This window comes from Schistocerca piceifrons, chromosome 1 (genome assembly GCF_021461385.2).
Source record: "Schistocerca piceifrons isolate TAMUIC-IGC-003096 chromosome 1, iqSchPice1.1, whole genome shotgun sequence".
NCBI classification, from domain to species: Eukaryota; Metazoa; Arthropoda; class Insecta; order Orthoptera; family Acrididae; genus Schistocerca; species Schistocerca piceifrons.
The window spans coordinates 788336659-788364065 of NC_060138.1; the positions used below are offsets into that span (position 1 = coordinate 788336659).

A 27407-nucleotide genomic window follows, 5' to 3' on the forward strand; every position below is an offset into this window, starting at 1 on the left:
ATCGTTTTCTATGTTTTTCCACCCGAAACTAAAAGATTCAAACTAAGCAAGCACCCCAGTTGTGAAACTTCTCAACAAACAAGAGTGATTACTCCAAATCTAATAAAAAATTAGGTTTGTCAGTCAGATAGTTGTTTAGTTAATGAGTTCACTCATTAGTAAGTAGGATGTTTGGTTAGTTAGTTAGCTAGTCAGATGATTTGTTTGATAATTAAAAGTTGTGTGGCCTCATGACCACGAAACAAACAAAACTTATCCGAATCTGTGGAAAATATTAATATTTGGGTCAACATTCGTAAAACTCTAATTCGTCTCTCTCAAACCCCACCCTATGGAGAGAAAGGGAGAGTTTTAGCTTTAGCGAATCAAAATTTATGAAGTAAATAAGTAACAATACCAGAGAAGGAAAGTTGCTACTCACCATATAGCGGAGATGCTTAGTCACGATAGGCACAACAAAAAGATTCAACAATTATAGCTTTCAGCCATTTGTCAGCAGTACACACACACACACACACACACACACACACACACACACACAGCGCGCGCAAACACGCACGCGCGCGTGCACACACACACACACACACACACACACACACACACACACACACAAATCGTGCAAACGCAACTTGCACACATGTCTGCAGTGTCAGAGGGCTGAAACCACACTGCGAGGAGCAGCACCAGTGCTTGATGGGAGTGGCGACTGGGCGGGGGTAAGGAGGAGTCTGGGGTGGGGAGGGGTAGGGATAGTATGGTGGGAGTGTCGGACAGTGAAGTGTTGCAGTTTAGACAGAGGGCAGGAGAGAAGGTGCGGAGGGGTAAGTAGCTACTTATTTTTGCTTTTGTGTGTGCTTGCTTTTTGTGTGTGTGTGTGTGTGTGTGTGTGTGTGTGTGTGTGTGTGTGTGAGAGAGAGAGCACATTGTGTGTGTCTCTCTCTCTCTTTACTGATGAGCACTGTGGCTGAAAGCTACATATGAGTATCGTACCTTTTTAATCGTGCTTGTCTGCAACTTGACATGTCTTCTTTACGATAAGTAGCAATCTATCTTTTCCTACATTGTTGATATTACTTCCTGGAGTTTCCATTGTTTGAAGAAAGCTAGACAGAATTTCAAATAACCTAGGCAAACTGAACTTCTCAAAAATTACTGTAAGTTTGTAAGGTGCCTCTGACATGAGGAAGACATTTTTACCAGTTTTAATAAATTATTGTCTCTTATTGATGTATTCACGATAGTTAGGAAGTGCTGTAGTCTGTAGCCGGCCATGAACCGGAGAGCATTTCCCACGCTGGCTTGCTAGGTGACGAAGCGACCATATGTCGTGCGTAGTGGGATGGGGCTCAGCACTGGACCGTAGCAACAAGCGTTAGCCTGAGAAATATACAGGACGGGAAGTACTGCCATCTTGGCACCAAAGTCACTGATTTTTATTATTTATATTTAATAATTAAAGTCATTTATAACAACATGAATACTAGGAGAAGCCTCTGGATGTTTAAAACTATCATAATTTTGTCTCGTTAAAATTCACACCCATTCATTAACAAATGCACATCTTAGTAAGTATGAACTTGATCGGAAATCCACGAACTGTGACGAAACTAGTAAGAGATACGGACTGCACGCCAAAGTCGGCAGCCGGCGTTAAGAGCTCTTCCTGTCTTGTTCGATGGTAGCCATGCTCCCGGTTACGAGTACTTTGTGACATGAGTGTTTCATTATTGATCTAATAGGAATAAAATTGATATTAGGCATTCTGAATGTTAATTTCGAGTAAATAGATATCCCAAAGTTGACCGACAGCAATTTCAGATAATTAGCTTCCACCGACAGAGACATCCAATGCACCAATGAAGACTCTGCATGGGATGACATTTACGAGAGCTGCACCGCACACAAGCAGGAGGAAATCCGATGACATGACCCACCAAGGCAGATCAAGGAAGGTCCGACTTACAAATTAAACAACTCACTGCATACTATACGCATAGAATGAAATTGTGTGGCTCAACTGGGATGTGGAGTTGTGTTGGGTGGAGTGGGTGGGTAAAGAGGTGGGGAGTCGGAGTAAGAGAGAGGGTTGGGGAAGGATGGCTAGCAGCAGGGAGGGAGGGACAGTTGGGTGTATGGGACAGGATTGCAACACAGGCAATTGTATGTTCACGCAGTGTACCTTGATGATGACATTGAGAAGTGGATAGGAAGGGGAGACTGTGAGTAAGATGATGTGTGTGTGTGTGTGTGTGTGTGTGTGTGTGTGCAGGATGAGTGAAGACGTGGAGGTGGGTGTGGTGCAAGGGGCTAGCAGAGATTGCATTCTGTTCATCATAAAAAAAAAAATGTCTTCACAAATCAAACAAACATCCTGCCCTGCCGCACAGACAGACATATCAATTCAACATCAGTTGGAAGAAAGCGAACACATGATGGATATTGACTAATAGCGAGTGTACCATGTGCCATTTGTCATGAATTTCAAAATTATTGAACTGTTTGTCATTAAACTAATATGAACTGTCCCCTCTCAGCTCTGATAATAGGTATGCTGTTGGTAATATTCACCATACTTCAGCATGTGGAACATCAATAAATGTTTAAATTCTTCACAAGAAGCAGAAGCAATTCTACTGTAAAATCCTTAAAAAAAATAACACATTAGCATATTCAGCGAGTGTAAAGAGGGGTGGCACTATTTTCACCGTATTTACTCGAATCTAAGCCGCACTTGAATCTACGCCGCACCTGAAAAATGAGACTCGAAATCAAGGAAAAAAAAATTTCCTGAATCTAAGCCGCACCTGAAATTTGAGACTCGAAATTCAAGGGGAGAGAAAAATTATAGGCCGCATCTCCAAATCGAAACAAAGTTGGTCCATTGTAATATGAGACACAATTTAGGTCGAATGAATGACGATACAGCTACAGTAGTTTGGTTCGAGTCGTAAGCTTAGCAGTAAAGCTTTACCAGGTAGCCATTGCTATGCGTCAGGCGCTCCGTCCGTATTTATACGGGTACCCTTTCTTTTCCACGAGCTTCGTCTGGTTTGAATTGATTGCTTATTTTTCTTTGATCTGATAAGCGCAGTTTTCTTTGTTATAGGTGTTTACATCACACTAAGCGGAAAATGCATTACTGTACTGTGCCATGCATTGTTTGTCACATTCTGATAGTGCGTGTTTACGGCCTGTCGCCGCTCGCAGCATGGCTTCCTTTTGTGCGCGCTACCGCTACCGCTACGAGAGAGGAATCGTCTCATTAGCGAAACAATGGCAAGAAACTGCTATTTATTGTTACTTACACTGCTGCTTTCTTTGATAATGATCAACAAGAACCAAATAATAGACTGCGTATGATAGAAGATGTTCTGAACGAGAGCTTAGCGAAAATTTTTCTCCGTTTGAAAATCTTTGCAGGCGCCTCTTTAGTACATTACATTCTACACAGAAATTAGGGTCATCTTAGATTTAAAAATCTAGTCAATTGCCGTGCTTCATTTCTGACTGTATCACTATTAAGCATAAGAATAATACGAATATAAACATGACATGATATGTATATTCTTCCGCGTTTGCTGTCGTCTCACTCTAGTTTCGTAGTTTATTAGGCAGACAGATTTAAATGAGATAGCAGCAAACATGAAACAATACATGGCAAAATGTTTATATGCTTATTATTCTTATGGTGACAAGAATACTGCATGTGATTCACAATTTATAAAAGTTCCTATTAGCAACCATCTCTTCTCACAGATAGGAAAAAATTCAGAACGTAGAGTTGGCCATATTGACAAACATCCCAAACAGTCTTGCCAGTCGGATTTTCGTAGTACATTGAAATGCTGATACATTCGAAGATGAACAATACAGAATTTGTATTCACTTTGTTGGATAATGTATGAAAATGCAGTGGTCGAAAGTCGGGGCGGAGAAAATAGCTCGTCTTCCACCTTTTTTTTTTAAATTTATTTACTGACGCAGAGGTTTTGGCGCCAGTATTTATCTTTGTGCCTACAAAGCATGCCTGTGTAGCGCTACATATATTCGATGCCAGAAGTAAGTTGTGGCGGCACCCACCAACTTTTTTCAGAATTTCCGCTTGCTTTGCACTCGATTCTAAGCCGCAGGCGGTTTTTTGGATTACAAAAACCGGAAAAAAAGTGCGGCTTAGATTTGAGTAAATACAGTCAATACTTCTATTAGCACAGATAGTCAGCTTGACGCTGCAGTCCAATTAGATTCAAACATGAGAACACAGAATACCAGTCATATGTTTCAGACTTACGAGCAAGTATCAAAATTAAATGCATGAGCTTTCAGCAGCTGTGTCTCCATATACACTGAAATGTGAGCATGTTACATGAACTAAACTGTCCTTATAACAAAAACATGAAATATTTATTTTTATTTCTGAAATATCCTGGATAGCACATGGAGCAACCAATAAAATGTTTAAGTGGTTTTAGTTCCTGGCAAATATGGCTGCACATCTCCACAATGACAACTACAACATTAATAACTAACCAACCCACACTTTCCAGATTTATGAGCAGTCAAAGCTGATGCCCTCACTAAATTATGAGACACTGATGATTGTATACTCTACACTAGCACTAAGCTTGGCAGACACCAACACATTAAGGATAAAAGCAGCACATGGTAACTGTTATTACACTTGCGTCCCCTGCAATTGCAAAGTTATTTTTATCCCTACCCTAAATTTTATTTTGCTCTAGTATTCAAAATAGTAATGTAACATTACAGAAAGAAAATACATGTTTAATTCTGGATGTACACATAAATCATCATCCGAAATTGTGCTATACGCATTCTCCGTAAATTATTTCGAGCAGTTACTTCATGAGCCCAAGCGGATAGTTAACGACTGTGAAAACACACTTGACCTCTTAACAACAAATAATTGTGAGTTATTAACGAGCATCAAAATGGATACAGGGGTTAGTGAACACAGGGTTGTCGTAGTGAGATTGAATGTTGTACCTCCAAATCCTCCAAAATAAATGAAAAATACACCTATTCAAAAAAGCAGATAAAAATTCACTTCATACTTTTTAAAGAGACAGTCTCCACTCCTTCCAAATGAACAATGTAAGTGTAGACCAGATGTGGCTTAAATTCAAAGAAATAGTATCAGCAGCAATTGAGAGATTTATACCAAACAAATTAACAAACATTGGAGCCGATCCTCCACATTGCACAAAATGCGTCAGAACACTGTTTCAGAAACAACGAAAAAACATATCAAATTTAAACAGATGCAAAATCACCAAGATTGGCAATCTTTTACAGAAGCTTGAAATTAAGCACGGACTTGAATGTGAAATGCTTATAATAGTTTCCACAACAAAACATTATCTCAAAAGCTGGCAGAAAATCCAAAGAGATTCTGGTAGTATGTGAAGTAGCCTAGTGGCAAGACACAATCAATGCCTTCTCTGCACGATAGCGAGGGAGGTACTATTGAAGACAGTGCTGCCAAAGCACAGTTACTAAACACAGCATTCCTTTACCAAAGAAGACGAATAAATATTGCAGAATTCGAATCAAGAACAGCTGCCAACATGATTAACATAGAAGTAGATAACCTCAGAGTAGTGAAGCAACTTAAATCACTTAATAAAAGCAAGTCTTCTGGTCCCGACTGTATACCAATTAGGTCCTTTCAGAGAGTGCTGATGCAATAGCTCCATATTTAGTAATCATATACAACCATCCCCTAAATGAAAGATCTGTACCCAAAGATTGAAAAGTTGCACAGGTCACACCAATAGTCAAGAAAGGCAGTAGGAATAAGTCACTAAATTACAGGCCCATATCATTAACATCTATATTCAAACATTACAAATTACCTCCAAAAAAAACTTTCTATTGACACACACACACACACACACACACACACACACACACACACACAACACGGATTTAGAAAACATCATTCTTGTTAAACACAACTAGCTCTTTACTTGTATGATGAGTTGAGTGCTACTGACAAGGGGTTTTAAATCTATTCTGTATTTCTGGATTTCCAGAAGGTTTTTGACACTGTACCCCCCAAGTGGCTTGTAGTGAAACTGCGTGCTTATGGAATATCGTCCGTTATCTGACTAGATTTGTGATATCCTGTCTGAGATGTCGTAGTAATTGATGAAAGTCATTGAGTAAAACAGAAGTGATTTCTGGCATTCCCCAAGATAGTGTTAAAGGCCCTTTGTTGTTTCTTACTTATATAAACAATTTGGGAGACAATCTGAGCAGATGTCTTAGGTTTTTTGCAGATGATGCTGTCGTTTATCAACTTATAAAGTCATCAGAAGGTCAAAACAAATTGCAAAATGATTTAGAAAAGATATCTGTATAGTGTAAGAATTGGGAATTGACTCTAAATAACAAAAAGTGTGAGGTCATCCACATGAGTGCAAAAAGGAATCTGTTACACTTTGGTTACACAATAAATCAGTCAAATCTAAAGGCCGTAAATTCAGCTAAATACCTAGGAATTACAATTATGAATAACTTAAATTGGAAGAAATGAATAGAAAATGTTGTGGGGAAGCCTAACCAAAGACTGTGTTTTATTGGCAGGACACTTAGAAAATGTAACTGATTTACTAAAGAGACTGCCTACACTACACTTGTCCGTCCTCTTTTAGAATACTGCTGCTTGGTGTGGGATCCTTACCAGATACAACTAATGGAGCACATAGAGAGAGTTCAAAGAATGGCAGCACGTTTTGTATTATCGCGAAATAGGGGAGAGTGTGTGACTCAAATGATACTGGATTTGGGACGGGCATCATTAAAACAAAGGCGTTTCTCGTTGCGGATGAATCTGCTCATGAAATTCCGGTCACCAGCTTTCTCCTACGAATGTGAAAATATTTTGTTGGTGCTGATCTACACAGGGAGAAACAATTACCATGATAAAATATTAAAAACCAGAGCTTGCACGGAAAGAACTACACAAGATTAGAATAATAGAGAACTGTGAAGGTGGTTTGATGAACCCTCTGCCAGGCACTTAAATGTGATTTTCAGAGTACCCATGTAGACGATTATTAGCTTTACATTACATATGTAAGGCAAGTTAAAAGTCGAAGCTGCTGTAAATCTAACCTGACAACGCATCAGCATCTCTAAGAAGGTATCATCTGGAGCAGAACCAAGTGAAAGCCTCTGTACTTGTGATGGTGGAAGCAATCCTGGTAAATGTGGCAAAGCAACCCTTTGTTCATCCATTCGCTTGCTCTGCATGCCTGCAATTAGGTCTAGCAACTCCTCTTGCACTTTTGATGAGTCTCCATTCCCTGTAATCAAAAAATTAAAATATGATCTCAACAACCGCTGCAAATGAAAAAAGTTCACACCTCTCTTACAAATGGAGCAATGGGCAATAAAAGTAGCACATTAAACAGACAGCAGATTTAATGTAAATTTTGATTTCGCATAGCAATACAACAAACAACAACAAGATAATGGATGAAGAATTACCGGAGTGAAAATATGGTAAGCATTAGACATTTCATGCAACTGTCACCACAGTTCTTCTGAAATACTTGAATTGCTAAGTAGTATAAATGAAAGTTTTAAGATGTATGTTAATATGTGACCTGAGGCTTTTCCAGTGTATATACTGCTTCCAAGGTTCTCAGGTGTACTCCTGGATCCACTCATCAAAGGTCCACAATATTTCAGTGAATAAAAGTTACGCCATCATCAGGTGGTTCTTATGGTTTCCATCAGGTAATGATTATTCACTAAAATACTGTGGACCATTGATGATTGAATATGACAGTACACCAGAGAACCTTGGAAGCTGTATTGTGATAGTTCAGAGCAGAATAACCGTTGGCTGATAATGTTATCTCTTGTCTCAACTAGCAACTGGAGTAGTAGTTTTATTACTCAAGAGAGGCAGAGATAATAGAAAAATGAGATGCTACAGTTTTTTCTGTACCACATCATCATGATCTACATAACTGATCCTGTGTGAATAAGGTAGGAAAGACAAATAAAGCTGTGCGAAATGTATGCAGAGAATTTAAAAATGCCATATAAATTGATATAAGCACAGTAGGGAAACAAGTTTCATACAGCACATGGTCTCTACATCTACAGAATGGGAAAGGCATTTGTTAGATATAGTTCATCAGAAGTCAAACATGCAGCTTGGTATTAAGCATGTTACATCTTTGAAAGACAAAAATGATGTGTCTTTAGAATTTAACATGTGACACAATGAAATTGTAGTGATATCTACCAAGATGAAGAGCAATGACGAAAATGTATAATTAGGAGATGTAAACATTCCAGCAGTTCCATCTTAGACAATTACAAGGTGCACAAATCAGCTACTTCCCTTGTAGATGAGTGCTCACTTAAGAATGAAAAAAATGATAAAATATTTACATTGCTGCAAGCCAATATCTGTTGTATAAGAAAAACTATTAGAATTAGAATATTTTTGCAAAATTAAAGAAGTAGATGTGATATGTGTATAAAAGCACTGGCTAACAGAAAATCACGTAGACAGTTTCATTCCTCAAGTGTATGCTGCAGCTGTCATAATGTATACAAAACACCAATAAAATGTTGCTGCTGGAATTTCCATCGAACTTGGTCTTAAATATTCGAAATTAGACATGACACCATATTCTTAAAAAATAAATGGAGAATTTAATTACATAAGACTGACTGAAGAAAACATAATAATCATTAGTCTATGTAGGTCTCCAAATGGAGATATAAATATATTTTTTGATCAGTTTGAGTTAGTGGTCAATAAACTTTTTAAGTTTAAAACAACGGTTGTTATCTGTGGAGATTTTAATAGAAATGGGAGATACAGAACAACAAATGGGAGATGCAGAACAACAAGACAGCATGACCCCTTTAACTTGCATTGCACAAACAAATGTCCTATAATGATGCATATCTAGATAACAAAATCGAAAGTCCAGGATGAAATAACAATAATATGGTAAGAATAGATAGCTACTCATCATGTAAAGGAGGCTTTGAGTCACGTGAAGCACATTGTGTTCGGCAGCATGCTCAAAAACTGGGTGGTCCAGCTGTCTCTTGGCCACAGTTTGGCACCGCAGATAGACAGCTTGTTACTTTTCATGTGCATGTAGACAGCAGTGCAATGGTTGTAGCTTAGCTTGTAGATCACATGGCTGATTTCACAGGTAGCCCTGACTTTGATGGGATACGAAATGGCTCCAGAACTTAGTGGTAATGAGTCACAAGAGGAGTGCTCCTTTGTGGGTGGACAGTAGGTACGTGGGAGGTGATAGGTTACTGGGGAGAGAATGCCTGGGAGATCTGTTTCTGGGAGGGTAATTTCAGACTGTGAAGACCTCAGTGGTACACTTGGCATATTTGTAGAGGAACTGCTGGTCACTACAATTGTGAAGACCACAGATGGCTAGGCTGTATTGGAATGGACTTCTTAGTGTGGAATTGGTGACAGCTGTCGAAGTGGAGGTACTGCTGATGCTTGGTAGGTTTGATGTGGACAGAGGATTGATGTAGTCATCCTTGTGGTGGATGTCTACATCAAGAAAGGTGGCTTGTTGGGTTGGAAGGAGCATGTGAAGCGAGCGGGGGAGAATGTGTTCATTTCTCACCCTTGATCCATATCATAAAGATGTCATTAATGAATCTGATTGGTATTCTGGGTGTTTAGGAAGGATTCCTGTAAATGGCCATGAATAGGATGACATAGGAAGTTGCCAATGTGGACGCCCAATGGCGTACCATGGATTTGTTTGTAGGTGATGCTTTCAAATGTGAAGTAATTGCAGTTGAGGATATAGCTGGTCATTGCGACCAAGATGAAGGTTGTATGTTTGGATTCAGTTGGGCATTGAGAAAGGTAGTGTTCAATAGCAACAAGGACAAGGCCATGTTAGCATAAAGGGAGGTGGTATCACCAGTGACAAGCAAGTCATCAGTGGTAAAGGAACAGCAACTGTGATGAGTTGGTGGAAGAAATGGTTAGAGTCTTTTATATACGAGGGTAGGTGGAGAGTAATTGGCTAAGTAAGAGTAATGAATATAGAGATTCTTTCTGTGGGAGCAGTGTAACCAGCCACAATGGGGCATCCTGGGTGGTTGGGTATCAGACTTTAGGAGGACTGTGGAAGGTAGGAGTGCGGGGAGTGGTGGGGGTTAGGAAACAGATAGACTGAAGAGAGATGTTCTGGAATGGGCCTAAGGATTTGAGGAGGGACTGAAGCCCTGCTCGATTCATGGAATGGTGTCGCTGTGACAGGGTTAGTAGGTGACAGAGACCTTCTCTGCCAGGTAATCCCTGCAGTTCATAACCACAGTGTTGGAGCATTTGTCGGCAGATAAGATTACAATGTTGGGACCATTTTTTAGGTGGTGGAGAGTGGTTATTTCTGTGGATGTAAGGCTGGTTTTCAAACTGAAGGATTATGAGGCAAGGTATGAGGTTAGGAAATTCTGCAAAGTTAATGGGCGGTGATTTGGGCGCAGTAGGTGTGGATCATTGTTAGACGGAGGAGCCAACTGAGTCAGGCAGGGATCAACATTTGCTTTGGATTGAGTCTGATTGGTAGGGTTGGGGGTGAAGAAGGGTTTCAACTGGAAGGACTGGTGGAAGGACAGAAGGCTATTAACAAGTCCAGCATGAGTGAATTCTGGAGCGGAGCAAATGGTAAGGCCTTTGGAAAGGACTGATACGTGGGACTGAGGCTTTTGGAGGATAGCTTCCTGACTGTGTTTCTGGTCTGTTTACGTTCTGGATTCTGTGTGGTGTTGGGAGTGAGTTTCTGAGGATGTGCTGAATGTAGTAGATCTGCAAGGCAGGGTTTGTTCCTATGAGGAAGTGTGGGGAGATTTCATTGAGTCTCTTGTGGAGGTGATGGGTAGTGGCGGTCCAAGGCAGGAATAGGAGATAAACAGGATGGTAAGTTTTTTGGGGAGGCGTTGTGCATGCTGCCCTCGTTCCTGGAGTGCAAGAGTGTCACTCTGGAAAATGGGATGCACATACTTAGAATTGCAGTGCAGGAGAATTTTACAGAAGGAGGACGATATTTCTCATTTCATTTTCCCTAAATTTGTGCATTTCATCTTCCAGAGCGACTCTCTTGCACTCCAGGAACGAGGGCAGCATGCACAATGCCTCCTCAAAAAACTTAGCATCCTGTTTATCTCCTATTCCTGCCTTGGACTGCAACTACCCATCACTTCCACAAGAGACTCAGGACTGCGTTGGTGAGAGCTATGGACTGGAGAAATTTGAACTGATAGATGTCATTGTGGATAGAGGAAGTGCAATAAGAGATGGCTAACTTGATGGTCAGATCATTTAGAGAGGGGGGTTCATGTGGTGGGGATTCATCGGCAATGGATGAAGTATGGGGAAAAAAAGATGAAGTCTTGTGTAATAGGGCTGATTGTAAAAGGCAAAAGCAAACTAAAATCAACATGAATACACAATGACACCAAAGAAAAAAATAAAAAAATAAAAAGACAATAACAATGGGACGTAGCTCAGTGGGTGGATATGTGTGAAGAAAGGAGGTAACTAGATTATCCAAGCAGACACGCAGCTGGGTGTTGTACATGAACAAGACTGTTGATACAGTGTGGCTTGGAAATCAGAGTGTGTGTGGTCTGGAAAGCAACAGTAACACACAGGTCATAAGAGAAAATAAAGGATAGACATTGAGTAACATGGAGAATTGTAACAAAGGAAAACAACCACTTAGTTGTTGAATGGAAGAAAAGCCATTAGGTAAAATCAAATAATGGATACTGTTGGCTGGAATAATAGCAATATGAAAAGGAGCTAAGCTTATATGAGCCATTAAAGCCCCGCACGAAAGGTGCATAGAAGGTGCCCCAATATGTGTAAGGCAGCATGGAAAGTTATTAGATGAGATGATTCATCTAGACAGGTATGTAACCTCTGCTTGATCCAAGAGAATTGAATGATTGCTTTGTCATATCAGTCAGAGAACTTGGAGACAAATTTAGGCCACAGACACATCTGCAAGGGATCTGCTTAGTCTCCAACTGTCTGGGATAAAATCGCACCCAATGGGGTCTGTAAAACTGTTTCTAAATCATATAATTCCAAAAGTATGGACTGCTACTGGATGTATAATTGTGTGTCAAAAGCACAGTTCACTTTATAAGTAAGCCACAAAGTTTTATTTTTAATAAATGTTTAGAGTACAGAGTTCCTCCAGATTCACTCGAAATCTTAAAAGTTATGCCCGTATCAGGGTGATAAACAACTTCCACAGAGCTACTGGCTGGTATGTGTTGTGCTGATACTCTCAAAATATTTGATTCACAAGTGTACACTCAATTAAGCAATTATTTTGAAAAGCATGGCCTCCTCTGTAATAGTCAGTATGGATTTCAGCTAGTTAAAAGTATACCACGGCAGCTGTTCTAAAAATTGTTGGTCAGACTTTAACAGCATTCACAAACAAGAAAGTGGTATCTCTTGTATTATGTGATCTAACTGCATTCCTTTTAACATATCACTAATAAAACTGGAGTATTGTGGTGTACACAAAACTACATTAACAGTAATTGCTTCCTACCTGAACAACAGAAGACAGTCCCCTTCTTTTTCTTTGTGGCTATTAATTAACAGCCTTCTTGTGTATCACAGTCTGTAGCCTGCCTTGTTGATGATATAACTTTACTTACTTCACATGATGACATACTAACTATTGATAAGATTCAATGAAATCCAAAAGCTTATGTAAGGATTGCCTAAGAATATAGAAAATAAATGTGTCACGCCCTTAGGAATACACTGTGATGCCAAATTCAATAGGAAAGAGCATATCAACCAAGTTTGTTGTGAAAAGATCTCGCAAGTGTTGCACTACATGTGGAAACAGAAAGAGATGGTCAGAAGTAATTATCTCCGTATGATACATTTAGGATTCATTCACTCATTTAAGTCATAAGGCCTACTCATATGGGGACATGGACATTTACACACACACACACACACACACACACACACACACACACACACACACACACACACAAATAATACACGGCTGGTTCTATGGAGCACTGTTGTCCTCCTTTTACCAGGCTCAGGACACTAAAAGTAGTGAATCTGTTTATCTATGTGTCTGCACTCTTTCTCAGAAACAACGTTAAAGAATATGTTACTAGTGAAACAATTCACAGACATGGCACTAGAAATAAGGCAAACAGTGACATTCCAAAGTGCCAGGCTAGCAATAACAGGAAACTCCCATGAAGTGAATCCCCTCAAAACTTTTAACAAGTTTCCTCTCACTTCTTACTCCTTTAGATTTAAAAAATTCAAAATGAAATTAAATGACTGACAAACAAAAACCCCATGTTGCAGTACAAAAATAGTTCTATGATGTAGACAATGATGTTTTTAATACTTAAGATTACAGCTGTACTCCTTCACATGATTATGTGCAATGAATTTTAGTATTTAAGACTGTAGCTGTACTATGTAATTTCACCAAGCTACTGTTATGTACATATCACTGATGTACTACGAATAAAGTGTGAGGTTGGTCCTAGGATCACTGTTGTCCTTCATTCACTTATACATTAAAGGCATTCACAGTTATGAATATGGACAACCATCAGCTGTCTAATGGGATCATGACAATGAAAATTTGAGCCGGACAAGGACTCAAACCCCACTTATCGTGAGCAGTTGCCTTACCATTTGGCTGTCTGAGTACAACTCACGGCCAGACTCTAACTTCCATATGTCATCAACCATGCATGCACTCTGGAAGAACATTGCAGTGAAATTCGGAGCAACACAGGCACAGAAATTTCATATCTATCCACCGACACCGGGTGAGCGACTTTCAAGTAAAATGTCTCCAGTGTATGGGAATATACTTAATGGATGTACGATGTGAAGTATGTTAGTGGCAAGAAACAATCAATGCCTTCTCTCCACGATAACAATGGAGTTACTATCGAAAACAGTGCTGCCAAAGCAGAGTTATTAAACACAGCCTTCCAAAATGCCTTCACAAAAGAAGACAAAGTAAATATACCAGAATTCGAGTCGAGAACAGCTGCCAACATGAGTAACATAGAAGTAAATATACTCGGAGTAGTGAAGCAACTCAAATCACTTAATAAAAACAAGTCTTCTGGTCCAGGTTGTATACCAACTAGGTTCCTTTCGGAGTATGCTGATGCATTAGCTCCATACTTAACAATAATATATAACCATTCGCTCGATGAAAGATCCATACCCAAAGACTGGAAAGTTGCACAGGTCACACCAATATTCAAGAAAGGTAGTAGGAGTAATCCACTAAATTACAGGCCCATATTGTTAACGTTGATATGCAGCAGGATTTTAGAACATATATTGTGTTCAAACATTATGAATTACCTCGAAGTAAACGGTCTATTGACACACAGTCAACATGGGTTTAGAAAACATCGTTCCTGTGAAACACAACTAGCTCTTTATTCACATGAAGTGATGAGTGCCATTGACAAGGGATTTCAGATCGATTCCGTATTCCTGGATTTCCGGAAGGCTTTTGACACTGTACCACACAAGCGGCTCGTAGTAAAATTGCGTGCTTATGGAATATCATCTCGGTTATGTGACTGGATTTGCGATTTCCTGTCACAGTGGTCAGAGTTCATAGAAACTGACAGAAAGTCATCGAGTAAAACAGAAGTGATTTCAGGCATTCCCCAAGATAGTGTTATAGGCCCTTTGCTGTTTCTTATCTATATAAACGATTTGGGAGACAATCTGAGCAGCAGTCTTCATTTGTTTGCAGATGATGCTGTCGTTTATCGACCAATAAAGTCATCAGAAGATAAAAACAAACTGCAAAACGATTTAGAAAAGATATCTGTATAGTGCAAAAATTGGCAATTGACCCTAAATAACAAAAAGTGTGAGGTCATCCACATGAGTGCAAAAAGGAATCTGTTACACTTCGGTTACACGATAAATCAGTCAAATCTAAAGGCTATAAATTCAGCTAAATACCTAGGAATTACAATTATGAACAACTTAAATTGGAAGAAATGCATAGAAAATGTTGTGGGGAAGCCTAACCAAAGACTGTGTTTTATTGGCAGGACACTTAGAAAATGTAACTGATTTACTAAAGAGACTGCCTACACTACACTTGTCCGTCCTCTTTTAGAGTACTGCTGCTTGGTGAGGGATCCTTACCAGATAGGACTGACGGAGTACATCGAAAAAGTTCAAAGAAAGGCAGCACGTTTTGTATTATCACAAAATATGGGAGAGAGTGTCACAGAAATGATACAGGATTTGGGCTGGAAATCATTAAAAGAAGGGCGTTTTTTGTTGTGACTGAATCTTCTCACAAAATTCCAATCACCAATTTTCTCCTCTGAATGCGAAAATATTTTGTTGACACCGACCTACATAGGGTGGAACGATCACCACGATAAAATAAGGGAAATCAGAGCTTGCACGGAAAGATATAGGTGTTCATTCTTTCCGTGCGCTATACGAGATTGGAATTATAGAGAATTGTGAAGGTGGTTCGATGAACCCTCTGCCAGGCACTTAAATGTGATTTGCAGCGTATCCATGTAGATGTAGATTATCCATGTAGATTACTGGCAGATTGTAGAAACATGGTGGATGACATATGGAAGTTTGAGTCTGGCCATGAGTCATGCTCGGGTAGCTAAATGCTAAGGCAATTACTCGTGTTAAGCAGAAAATCCAGATTAGAGTCCCAGTTTCATTTTCTTTGTCGCCATTCTATTATACAGGTGACAGTTGTCCATATTTGCAACTGTGAATACATTTTATGTATTTCATAATGGTTGTAGTTGTTGCAGTGCCTGTTCCTTCATACATACAAGCATGTCTGAAGGACCACTGTATCGAATTCGGAATAACACAGTCACTGCAATATCATATTTATCCAGATACTGGGTAAGCGCCTTTTAAATAAAATGTCTCCCCTGTACGGGAATATACATAATGTATATAAGAGTACAGGTTGCACACACGTGATTGACAATATACAGAAGTTTGGGTCTGGCCATGAGTCATGCTTCAATAGGCAAATGGTAAGGTGACTGCTTACAATAAGCATAAAATCTAGGCTCAAGTCCTGGCCCAACACAAATTTTCATTGCCACAATTTCATTATATAGCTTATGGTTGTCCATATTCGAAATTGTGAATACATTTCATGTATTTCATAATGGCTGTAGTCACCAAAATGCCTGTTCCATTAGATATGAATGCAATTCTGAAGAAATATTATCATAATTCAGAAAAAAGACACTGCAGTATTCTAGTCATTCACTAAGGTCAAATTACTGACATTTGAAAATCTTTACATCATTTTATAATTGATCTAAGTTAATAACAACATAATATAAAATATATATATTATCATGAGACTAAAGGCAGAATGAATATTAACATTCTTAGGAACAGACTGAAAAATGCATGAAAACCTCACAAAGTTAACTGTCTGAAGTTCTTCAATGAAGAATTCTGATCTGGGCACAACTTTCCTTCAGCATGACAATGCCGGATCACACACGAGATCTGCAACATATGCAACAATCTGACATTTTGGGTTCACTGTCACTGATCATCCTCCATACAGTCCCAACTTGGCCCCTTCTGGTTTTCATCTGCTTTCAACACTTAAAGAACATCTTCAAGGACTTCACTTTGATAGTGATGAAGCCTTAAAAGCAGAAGTGAAGCTGTGGCTCCATCAACGAAGTCAAAGATTCTACGGCGACAGTATCAACAAACCAGTCTTTCATTGGAAAAAATGTGTTTGTCTTCAGGGTGACTATGTTGAGAAATAAATATGTCAGCATCAAGAATAAAGATGCAGAATGTTAATAAAGTTTGTTTTATTTAAAAAGCTTTAAGAGTTATCACATAAAAAACTGGGAGCCATTACTTTTCAGAACACCCTCATAAATCCTTGCTGGCATTGTGTGATGTTAGGCCGATGAGTACAAAAGTGGAAGTGTTCAGAATGATGAAGCATATGATCTGTTGTTCAGAAAATAAAGGAAATGACCACAAAGGAAGAATTCTTTCCTTTTTCCATTTTTTAAAACTGTAATTAATGAAAAATTATGAATAAGAGTATATATAGATATTTATCTCTGTGTACAAATACTTGCACAAGTAAAATACTTTAGCGCAAGTATTAATGCACAAAATGTGTCCATAACTGCATCACAAATACTGTACGGCGAAGGATGGACAGACATGGGACACAGGGAAGGGGTGGGACAAAACTTCAAGCAGCTCATGGAATAGTCGTGAGCCATCTGTGGGCTAGTTAGGGATGCAGTTAGAGGGGGCAGGTGGCATACGGTTGGGCACAAGATTTCACAGACTAGAGTGTGAGATAACTGAATACAGCTAGCTGATGTTGAGACATTAATTTGGCGGGGGTACAGGGCACGAGATGGTGTACAGACAGACACACACACACACACACACACACACACACACACACACACACACACACACAAAAAAATCGGGTGGGGGGTTGGTGGAGCAGCTAGTTACCTCAGGTTTAGGTCAGAATGTTACAGGAGCGAAAGATGTGCTCTAAGGATTTGGCGGTGCCCACTCACTCTAGTTGATGGTTTGTTGTCGTGACAACTTTGTACAGGTTGCAGCAGAGCTGGTATATAACGTAGCTCCTTTCACATGTCAACCTGGCCTCTGATGGGGGTAGCATAAACCCATGATGGGACTGGAATAGGTGATGTTGGGTGGGTGGATTGGGCACATCTTGCATCTTGGTCTTCTCTAGGGGTATGATCCCTATCACAGGGAACTGGGGGTGGAAGTGGTGTACGGATGGACTAGGATGCTGTGGAGGTCTCAAGAGAGGCAGAACACCACTCTGGGAGTGGTTGGTAGTATCTTGGGTAGGATGTCCCTCATTTCAGAACCTGATAATAGGCAACCAAAGCTCAGACAAAGGACATGGTTCATTCGTTCCAGTCCGGAGTGGTATTGGATAACAAGGGGTTGCTTCTCTGTGGTTGGTTCTTGGGACGGCTGTGAGGAACAGGTGTGTGTGAGTATATAGCACGGGACATCTGTTTGTGGGTTAGGTCTGGAGGATATTGCCTGTTTGTGAAGGCTTTCAGCATACTGGACGAGGGAGTTCTCATCATTGCAGATGTGTCTACTGCAGGTGGCCAGGTTGAATGGGAGGGATTTTTTGGTGTGGAAGGTGGCAGCAGCCAAAGTGCATGTATTGCTGGATTTGATGTGGACCGAGGTGTGGATGGAGCCATCTGAGGGGACGAGATCGACATCTAGGAAGGTGGCACCATGGGTGGAGGAGGGCCAGGTAAAGTGGATGGGACAGAACGTGTTGAGATTGTTGAGGAGTCAGGACAAGATGTACTGGCCTTGGGTCCAGATTATAAACATGTCATCAATAAACCTGAATCAGACCAGATGTTTAGGACTGAGATGTGATCAACAAGAGCCTACATTCTTTCGGTGGGGCAACAGTAAACAGCTGCAATGTGGATTTTGGGGAGCATGTAGAAGGTAGGTGTACATGCTGTCGGGGTGAGTAGGGAGATGGAGTCAGGGCAGAGGTTCTGGGGAGGGCCTAAGGACTTCAGTAGAGATTGGAGTTTATGTTGGACTTCTGGAATGGTGTCACTTTGGCACAGTTTGTAGGTGGAGGTGTCGGACAACTGATGGAAGCCCTCTCCCAGGTAGTCACTCCGGTTCATCACAGCATTAGTGGCATCTTTGCTGCCGAGAGAATGATCAGGTCAGGATCCACTTTTAGGTTGGTTAGGGCAGTCCTTTCTTCTGCAGAAAGGTGGTTTTTATTACGAAGGGATCTGGGGAAGGATGGTGAGGTCATGCTGGAAGTTAGGAGTTCCTGGAAGATGACCAGGGTACAGTTAGGTGGGAGTGCAGGAGGTTCACAGCTTGTTGGTAGAATGAACTGAGACAGGCAGGATTCGGATTGGCTTTGGTTGGAGGGGTTGGTGGCAAAGAAGTATTTCCACTGTAGGGCATGGGAGAAGGAGAATAGATCTTTCAAAAGACCAACATGGTTAAACCTGCGAGTAGGGCTAAGTGTGAGGCCTTTGTATAGGACTGGAACTTTTGTGCGGCTGAGGATTTTGATGGAGAGGTTAACAACTGTGTTCTGGGATTGATTCAGCTCAGGGTTTCATGGAGTGTTGGTAGGAGGTTTTGGAGATGTGGTAGGTCGAAAAGTTCAGCTAGGCAACGTCAAATGATTATGAGGAAATTGACAATGAGGAACAGTGTGGATAGGATGTCAGTAGGCTGGATAACTTGTGGAGTTTGTGTTTGGAATGTTTTTCTAGGTGTTGGCGTGTCAGGATTTCAATTTGGGTGATGAGGTGTAGGTAGTGGGGATTGCATAGCAACAGTATTTTGCAGAGAGAGTGGAGGTGATTCAGGGATACCTGTGCCATGGAGATGTGTTTTTGTAGAACCAGGTTAGCGAAGGAAAGGTAGGCAGAATCTGAAAAAACAAAGTTCACTGTGGAAGGAGGGGTGGGATCTAGAAATAGGGAATATTTTATGGGTAAGTCATTTGAGTAGGGGGGAGGTATTCCAAGACTTAGGCAGCATTTGAGGAGCAGGATATAGGACAGGATTTTGGCTAGGGATAGGGAAATTTTTCTGAATTGGTGCAGAAAAATTAAGTGTCCATTGGGGGGTGATTGAGCTGGAGAAAGAATCTGGCATTGGAAGTGGCATGTGAAGGTATCAGGTGGTTGTAGGGGGAGATGAGGAACATTGAAGGTTGTAAGGAATGAAAGCAATTGTGTTGAGGGCAGGGGGTAGTATTGTGACTGGGGTATAAGTGACTGCACCTCACTGATAGGCAAAGGCCCTGCGTCATTGAGGTATGCGCGCACGCACGCACGCACGCACACACACACACACACACACACACACACACACACACACTAACATGTGCTCTTTTCATTTATTTCACAAGACTAGTTCCTTCAGATTAAATTGAGGAACAAATCTCCAAGGTCATGGAACGTGTCAGTACAGATAATTACAACATAAAAGAAATAACAGATACAATGAAATGTTCATGAACCCAAAAAAAGAAGAAAAAAAAAGGACAAGCCATAAGTTTATGTAAACACAATTAACGATATGACAAAGGAATCTGCTTAATTTTTCAAGAAACACATCGACAGAGTAGGACTGACCCATGAAGAAACTCTTCAGTTTTGATTTGAAAGTACGTGGATTACTGCTAAAATTTTTGTATTCTTGTGGTAGCTTATTGAAAATGGATGCAGCAGTATATTGCATGTCTTTCTGCACAAGAGTCAAGGAATTGCAATCCAAACGCACATTGGATTTCTACCTAGTATTAAATGAGTGAACGCTGCTAATTCTTGGGAATAAGCTGATACTGTTAACAAGAAACAACAATTAAGAATATACATATTGAGAGACCAATGACAGGGTAACCTGACTAATGAACAGGAGTCAACAAGATGTTCACGAACTTACACCACTTATTGCCCAAACCAACTGTTTCTGAGCCAAAAATATCCTTTGAGAATGGGAAGACTTACCCCAAAATATAATACCACACATCATAAGCGAATGAAAATAAGTGAAGCAGGCTACTTTTCATGTTTCTATCTATCACTTGTATTGTATTGTATGTTAACCGGGCACCTAGAACTGACGTAGAGGCTCTGTCCCCGCCGCAGCCACAGTGGTCCACTACCCCACAATGACTACCGCAGTCCACTTCACCCCTCCGCCGCCCCACACTGAACCCAGGGTTATTGTGCAGTTCAGCCCCGGTGGACTCCCCCCCAGAGAACGTCTCACACCAGACGAGTGTAACCCCTATGTTTGCGTGGTAGAGTAATGGTGGTGTACGCGTACGTGGAGAACTTGTTTGCGCAGCAATCACCAACATAGTGTAACTGAGGCAGATTAAGGGGAACCAGCCCGCATTCAATCAGGCAGATGGAAAACCGCCTAAAAACCATCCACAGACTGGCTGGGTCACCGGACCTCGACACAAATCTGCCGGGCGGATTCGTGCCGGGGACCAAGTGCTCCTTCCCACCCGGAAAGCCGTGCGTTAGACTGCATGACCAACCAGGCAGGCTAATCTATCACTTACTTCAGAAACCATTCGAACAGTAAAAATTGCAGTATTAAGTCTCTGAACAAGATCCTGAATGTGGGCTTCCCACAACAGTTTACTATCTATCTGAACACCTAGAAATTTTAACTGTCCAGTTTCAACAATCATATGCCCATCCTGTGAAATAAAAACGTTGGATTTTGTTGAATTATGTGTTAGAAACTATAGAAACTGACTCTTACTGAGATTTAGCGATAGTTTATTTTTTACAAGCTATAAACTTATGCCCCCCATGAACCATGGACCTTGCTGTTGGTGGCGAGGCTTGCATGCCTCAGCGATACAGATAGCCGTACCGTAGGTACAACCACAACGGAGGGATATCTGTTGAGAGGCCAGACAAACGTGTGGTTCCTGAAGAGGGGCAGCAGCCTTTTCAGTAGTTGCAAGGGCAACAGTCTGGATGATTGACTGATCTGGCCTTGTAACAATAACCAAAACGGCCTTGCTGTGCTGGTACTGCGAACGACTGAAAGCAAGGGGAAACTACGGCCGCAATTTTTCCCGAGGGCATGCAGCTTTACTGTATGATTAAATGATGATGGCGTCCTCTTGGGTAAAATATTCCGGAGGTAAAATAGTCCCCCATTCGGATCTCCGGGCGGGGACTACTCAAGAGGACGTCGTCATCAGGAGAAAGAAAACTGGTGTTCTACGGATCAGAGCGTGGAATGTCAGATCCATTAATCGGGCAGGTAGGTTAGAAAATTTAAAAAGGGAAATGGATAGGTTAAAGTTAGATATAGTGGGAATTAGTGAAGTTCGGTGGCAGGAGGAACAAGACTTCTGGTCAGGTGACTACAGGGTTATAAACACAAAATCAAATAGGGGTAATGCAGGAGTAGGTTTAATAATGAATAGGAAAATAGGAATGCGGGTAAGCTACTACAAACAGCATAGTGAACGCATTATTGTGGCCAAGATAGATACGAAGCCCACACCTACTACAGTAGTACAAGTTTATATGCCAACTAGACCTTCAGATGATGAAGAAATTGAAGAAATGTATGATGAAATAAAAGAAATTATTCAGATAGTGAAGGGAGATGAAAATTTAATAGTCATGGGTGACTGGAATTCGAGTGTAGGAAAAGGGAGAGAAGGAAACGTAGTAGGTGGATATGGATAGGGGGTAAGAAATGAAAGAGGAAGCCGCCTGGTAGAATTTTCCACAGAGCACAACTTAATCATAGCTAACACTTGGTTTAAGAATCATGAAAGAAGGTTGTATACATGGAAGAACCCTGGAGATACTAAAAGGTATCAGATAGATTATATAATGGTAAGACAAGAGATTTAGGAACCAGGTTTTAAATTGTAAGACATTTCCAGGGGCAGATGTGGACTCTGACCACAATCTTTTGGTTATGACCTGTAGATTAAAACTGAAGAAACTGCAAAAAGGTGGGAATTTAAGGAGATGGGACCTGGATAAACTGAAAGAACCAGAGGTTGTACGGAGTTTCAGGGAGAGCATAAGGGAACAATTGACAGGAATGGGGGAAAGAAATACAGTAGAAGAAGAATGGGTAGCTTTGAGGGATGAAGTAGTGAAGGCAGCAGAGGATCAAGTGGGTAAAAAGACGAGGGCTAGTAGAAATCCTTAAATGAAGCAGGCAAAAAGGAATACAAACTTCTCAAAAATGAGACTCGACAGGAAGTGCAAAATGGCTAAGCAGGGATAGCTAGAGAACAAATGTAATGATGTAGAGGCTTATCTCACTAGGGGTCAGATAGATACTGCCTACAGGAAAATTAGAGAGACCTTTGGAGATAGGAGAACCACTTGTATGAACATCAAGAGCTCAGGTGGAAACCCAGTTCTAAGCAAAGAATGGAAAGCAGAAAGATGGAAGGAGTATATAGAGGGTCTATACAAGGGCGATTTACTTGAGGACAATATTATGGAATTGGAAGAGGATGTAGATGAAGATGAAATGGGAGATACGATACTGCGTGAAGAGTTTGACAGAGCACTGAAAGACCTGAGTCAAAACAAGGCCCCCGGAGTAGACAACATTCTATTGGAACTACTGACAGCCTTGGGAAAGCCAGTCCTGACAAAACTCTACCATCTGGTGGGCAAGATGTATGAAACAGGCGAAATACCCTCAGACTTCAAGAAGAATATAATTATTCCAATCCCAAAGAAAGCAAGTGTTGACAGATGTGAAAATTACCGAACAATCAGTTTAATAAGCCACAGCTGCAAAATACTAACACGAATTCGTTACAGACGAATGGAAAAACTAGTAGAAGCCAACCTCGGGGAAGATCAGTTTGGATTCCGTAGAAACACTGGAACACGCGAGGCAATACTGACCTTACGACTTATCTTAGAAGAAAGATTAAGGAAAGGCAAACCTACGTTTCTAGCATTTGTAGACTTAGAGAAAGCTTTTGACAATGTTGACTGGAATGCTCTCTTTCAAATTCTAAAGGTGGCAGGGGTAAAATACAGGGAGCGAAAGGCTATTTACAATTTGTACAGAAACCAGATGGCAGTTATAGCAGTCGAGGGACAAGAAAGGGAAGCAGTGGTTGGGAAGGGAGTAAGACAGGGTTGTAGCCTCTCCCCGATGTTATTCAATCTGTATATTGAGCAAGCAGTAAAGGAAACAAAAGAAAAATTCGGAGTAGGTATTAAAATCCATGGAGAAGAAATAAAAACTTTGAGGTTCGCCGATGACATTGTAATTCTGTCAGAGACAGCAAAGGACTTGGAAGAGCAGTTGAATGGAATGGACAGTGTCTTGAGAGGAGTATATAAGATGAACATCAACAAAAGCAAAAAGAGGATAATGGAATGTAGTCAAATTAAATCGGGTGATGCTGAGGGAATTAGATTAGGAAATGAGACACTTAAAGTAGTAAAGGAGTTTTGCTATTTGGGGAGCAAAATAACTGATGATGGTCGAAGTAGAGAGGATATAAAATGTAGACTGGCAATGGCAAGGAAAGCGTTTCTGAAGAAGAGAAATTTGTTAACATCGAGTATAGATTTAAGCGTCAGGAAGTCTCTTCTGAAAGTATTTGTATGGAGTGTAGCCATGTATGGAAGTGAAACATGGACGATAAATAGTTTAGACAAGAAGAGAATAGAAGCTTTTGAAATGTGGTGCTACAGAAGAATGCTGAAGATTAGATGGGTAGATCACATAACTAATGAGGAAGTATTGAATAGGATTGGGGAGCAGAGAAGTTTGTGGCACAACTTGACCAGAAGAAGGGATCGGTTGGTAGGACATGTTCTGAGGCATCAAGGGATCACCAATTTAGTATTGGAGGGCAGCGTGGAGGGTAAAAATCGTAGAGGGAGACCAAGAGAAGAATACACTAAGCAGATTCAGAAGGATGTAGGTTGCAGTAGGTACTGAGAGATGAAAAAGCTTGCACAGGATAGAGTAGCATGGAGAGCTGCATCAAACCAGTCTCAGGACTGAAGACCACAACAACAACAATGAACTTATGTCTTGAACTGCATTATTTTAAACGATGCCAGTGTTGCACACAACATTTTTTACTACCAAGCTAGTGTCATCAGCAAAGAGAAAAGTTTTACAATCATCTGTAATACTAGAGGCCATATCATTTATTTAAATAAGGAACAGGAGTGGTCCCAACACTAATCCCTGGGGCACTCCCCATTTAACCATGTGCCACCCAGACCCCACATCATAGCCATTCTCTACGCTGTGGAGAATGGCCTTTTGTTGTCTATTATTAAAGTAAGAGGTGAACCAATTGTGAGCTACTCCCTCTATTCCGTAACTTCTGGAGCTACATTTTGTGATCAACGCAATCAAATGCCTTAGCTAGATCAAAAAAGATGCCTAGTGTTTGAAACCTTTTGTTTAATCCATCCAGTACCTCACAGGGATAAGAGAATATAGCATTTTCAGTTGGTAAACCATTTATAAAACCAAATTGTACATTTGACAGCAAATTATCTGAAGTAAAATGATCAATTATCCTTACATATATAGCCTTTTCAATAACTTTAACAAACACTGATTGCATAACAATAGGTATAAAATTGTCTACATTATCCCCTTATCACTTTTTATAAAGTGGCTTTAGTTTTGAGTACTTTAATCACTGGATTTACTTCTGAGTACTTTAATCACTGGATTTACTTCTGAGTACTTTAATCACTCAGGATACTGACCATTATTAAAGGAAAAATCACAAATGTGGCTAAGTACAGGGCTAACATGTGCAGCACAGTACTTTAATATTCTGCTAGGTACTCCATCATATCCATGAGAGTCCTCAGTCTTCAGTGATTTTATTATTGACTCAATCTCCACCTTCTCCGTATTACAGGCATTTTCCACCTTCTCAGTATTACAGGCATTTTCCAAGAGAATTATACAATTCCCTGTAGAAACTAAGTTTTTATTTAATTCATCAGCAATGCTCGGAAAGTGTTAAACACTGAACATATATTTGACTTGTCAGTAACAGAAACATTTTTACTATGAACTAATTTTGTATCATCAATCTTGTCCAGCTGACCAGACATCCATGCATTATGGTTTCAATTTTATCCTGAGAATTAGCTACTCTATTTGTGTACCACACACTCTTTGCCTTCCTAATAACATTTTAAGCACCTTACAATACTGTTTGTAATGGGCTACTGCAGCTCAATTGTGATTACTTCTAACATTTTGATATAATTCCCACTTTGTTCTACATGACATCCTTATCCCACGAGTCAGCCACCCTGGCTGCCATTTACTGCTAGTACTCTGTTTAAAACATTCTAATGGAAACAACTTTCAAAGAACATGAAAAATGTGTTAAGGAAAGCATTGTATTTGTTATCTGTGTTGTTAACACACTTAATGAGGTTTAAAAAACTCTCTATTGCCATTGGTTTAGTTTAATTATATATAACATTTGTTTGAGTACAGAAACCTTATAGTATTAAAATTTGTGCATCATTGTCTGAAATGCCGTTCACCCTTTTATTAACAGACTACTCATATAGTAATGAAGAATGAATAAAAATATTGTATCTGGTTGTGCTACTGTTCCCCTGCATCCTGGTAGGAAAAAACACAGTCTGCATCAGATTACATGAATTTAGGAGGTCTTCCAACATCCTTTTCTTGCACATTCACATCGAAATTAATTTGAAGTCGCCATAAATAACTAATTTTTGATACTTCCTACCAAGTGAACCAAGAATCCTCTATATCTTGGGTAGAAATACTCTGAAGTCAGAGGTAGGGGACCTGTAAATAGCAACAATTAGAAGATTAGTCTCACTAAATTCAAATACCTGTTCAATGCAGTGCCATGGTACATCAACAGACTCAAATGGAATACTGTTTTCATGTACATGGTTGCTCCCCACTCCAGAAAGAATTCCCTGAAAAACAGCCAGCCAACCTGTATCCTGGTAAAGGAAGCCTCTGAAATGTCAATTATTTAAGTGGCGATCTGGTATACCAATAATATCAGTCAACATCTGTAAGCAGTTCACTAGCTTTATCTCTAATACCTCTTATATTTTGATGAAATATGCTAAATCCTTCACTACTTCCATACCTGATCCTGTTTGAAGGTGAGTCCTTTGTTAGGGGGACTTCCTTTAAGCAGAGGTACTTATCAGCTGACTTCAGCCTAAAAAAGGTAACTACTACAGAAATGTTTCCAACCTACTACACTGTCACCTGTAAGCTTTGCCAGCCTCCCCTTCCCATACCTATTGAGGTGCAGACCATGCCTAGTGGAACCTGATCTACTGATAGACTCAACTAGCATCAATGCAATGTGAGCTATGACCTCTGCCATTGGTACCTTCTCCAGCCCCATGTTAACATGCCTAACAGCAGAATTAAGATGAGGCCAATCACGATGCTGAAACAGTTGCACAAAGTGCACATTAGTGCCACTAGTTTGAGTAGCTATCTGTACCTGGTCACCACCTACATCATACTCCTCGTTCCTATCAAGACTATTCCCAGCTTCACCCACTATCACAACCTAATCCTCTTTTGTGAAATTCCTACATAACTGTCCAATGTTAACAGTCACCTGATCCAACCCTACACTAGGTTTCACAATGCTGGTGACTCCCCAACACTTCCTGGCTGGCCCACACCTCTGCCATGCGAACTACTTAGCAGCAGAGCCTTCTTCTTTCTGTTAGAA

At 40.4% G+C, this 27407-nt stretch overlaps 1 protein-coding gene across 2 annotated transcripts in view; it reads right to left on the reverse strand.

Annotated features, from left to right (window-relative positions):
* Positions 1-27407, reverse strand: part of LOC124713109 (G-protein-signaling modulator 2) — a 144176-nt gene that overhangs the window by 19125 nt on the left and 97644 nt on the right. For both annotated transcript variants that reach the window (XM_047242924.1, XM_047242923.1), the window contains exon 12: positions 7138-7328. In XM_047242924.1, the coding sequence (XP_047098880.1) occupies positions 7138-7328 (191 nt within the window). The remainder of the gene's footprint in view (positions 1-7137; positions 7329-27407) is intronic.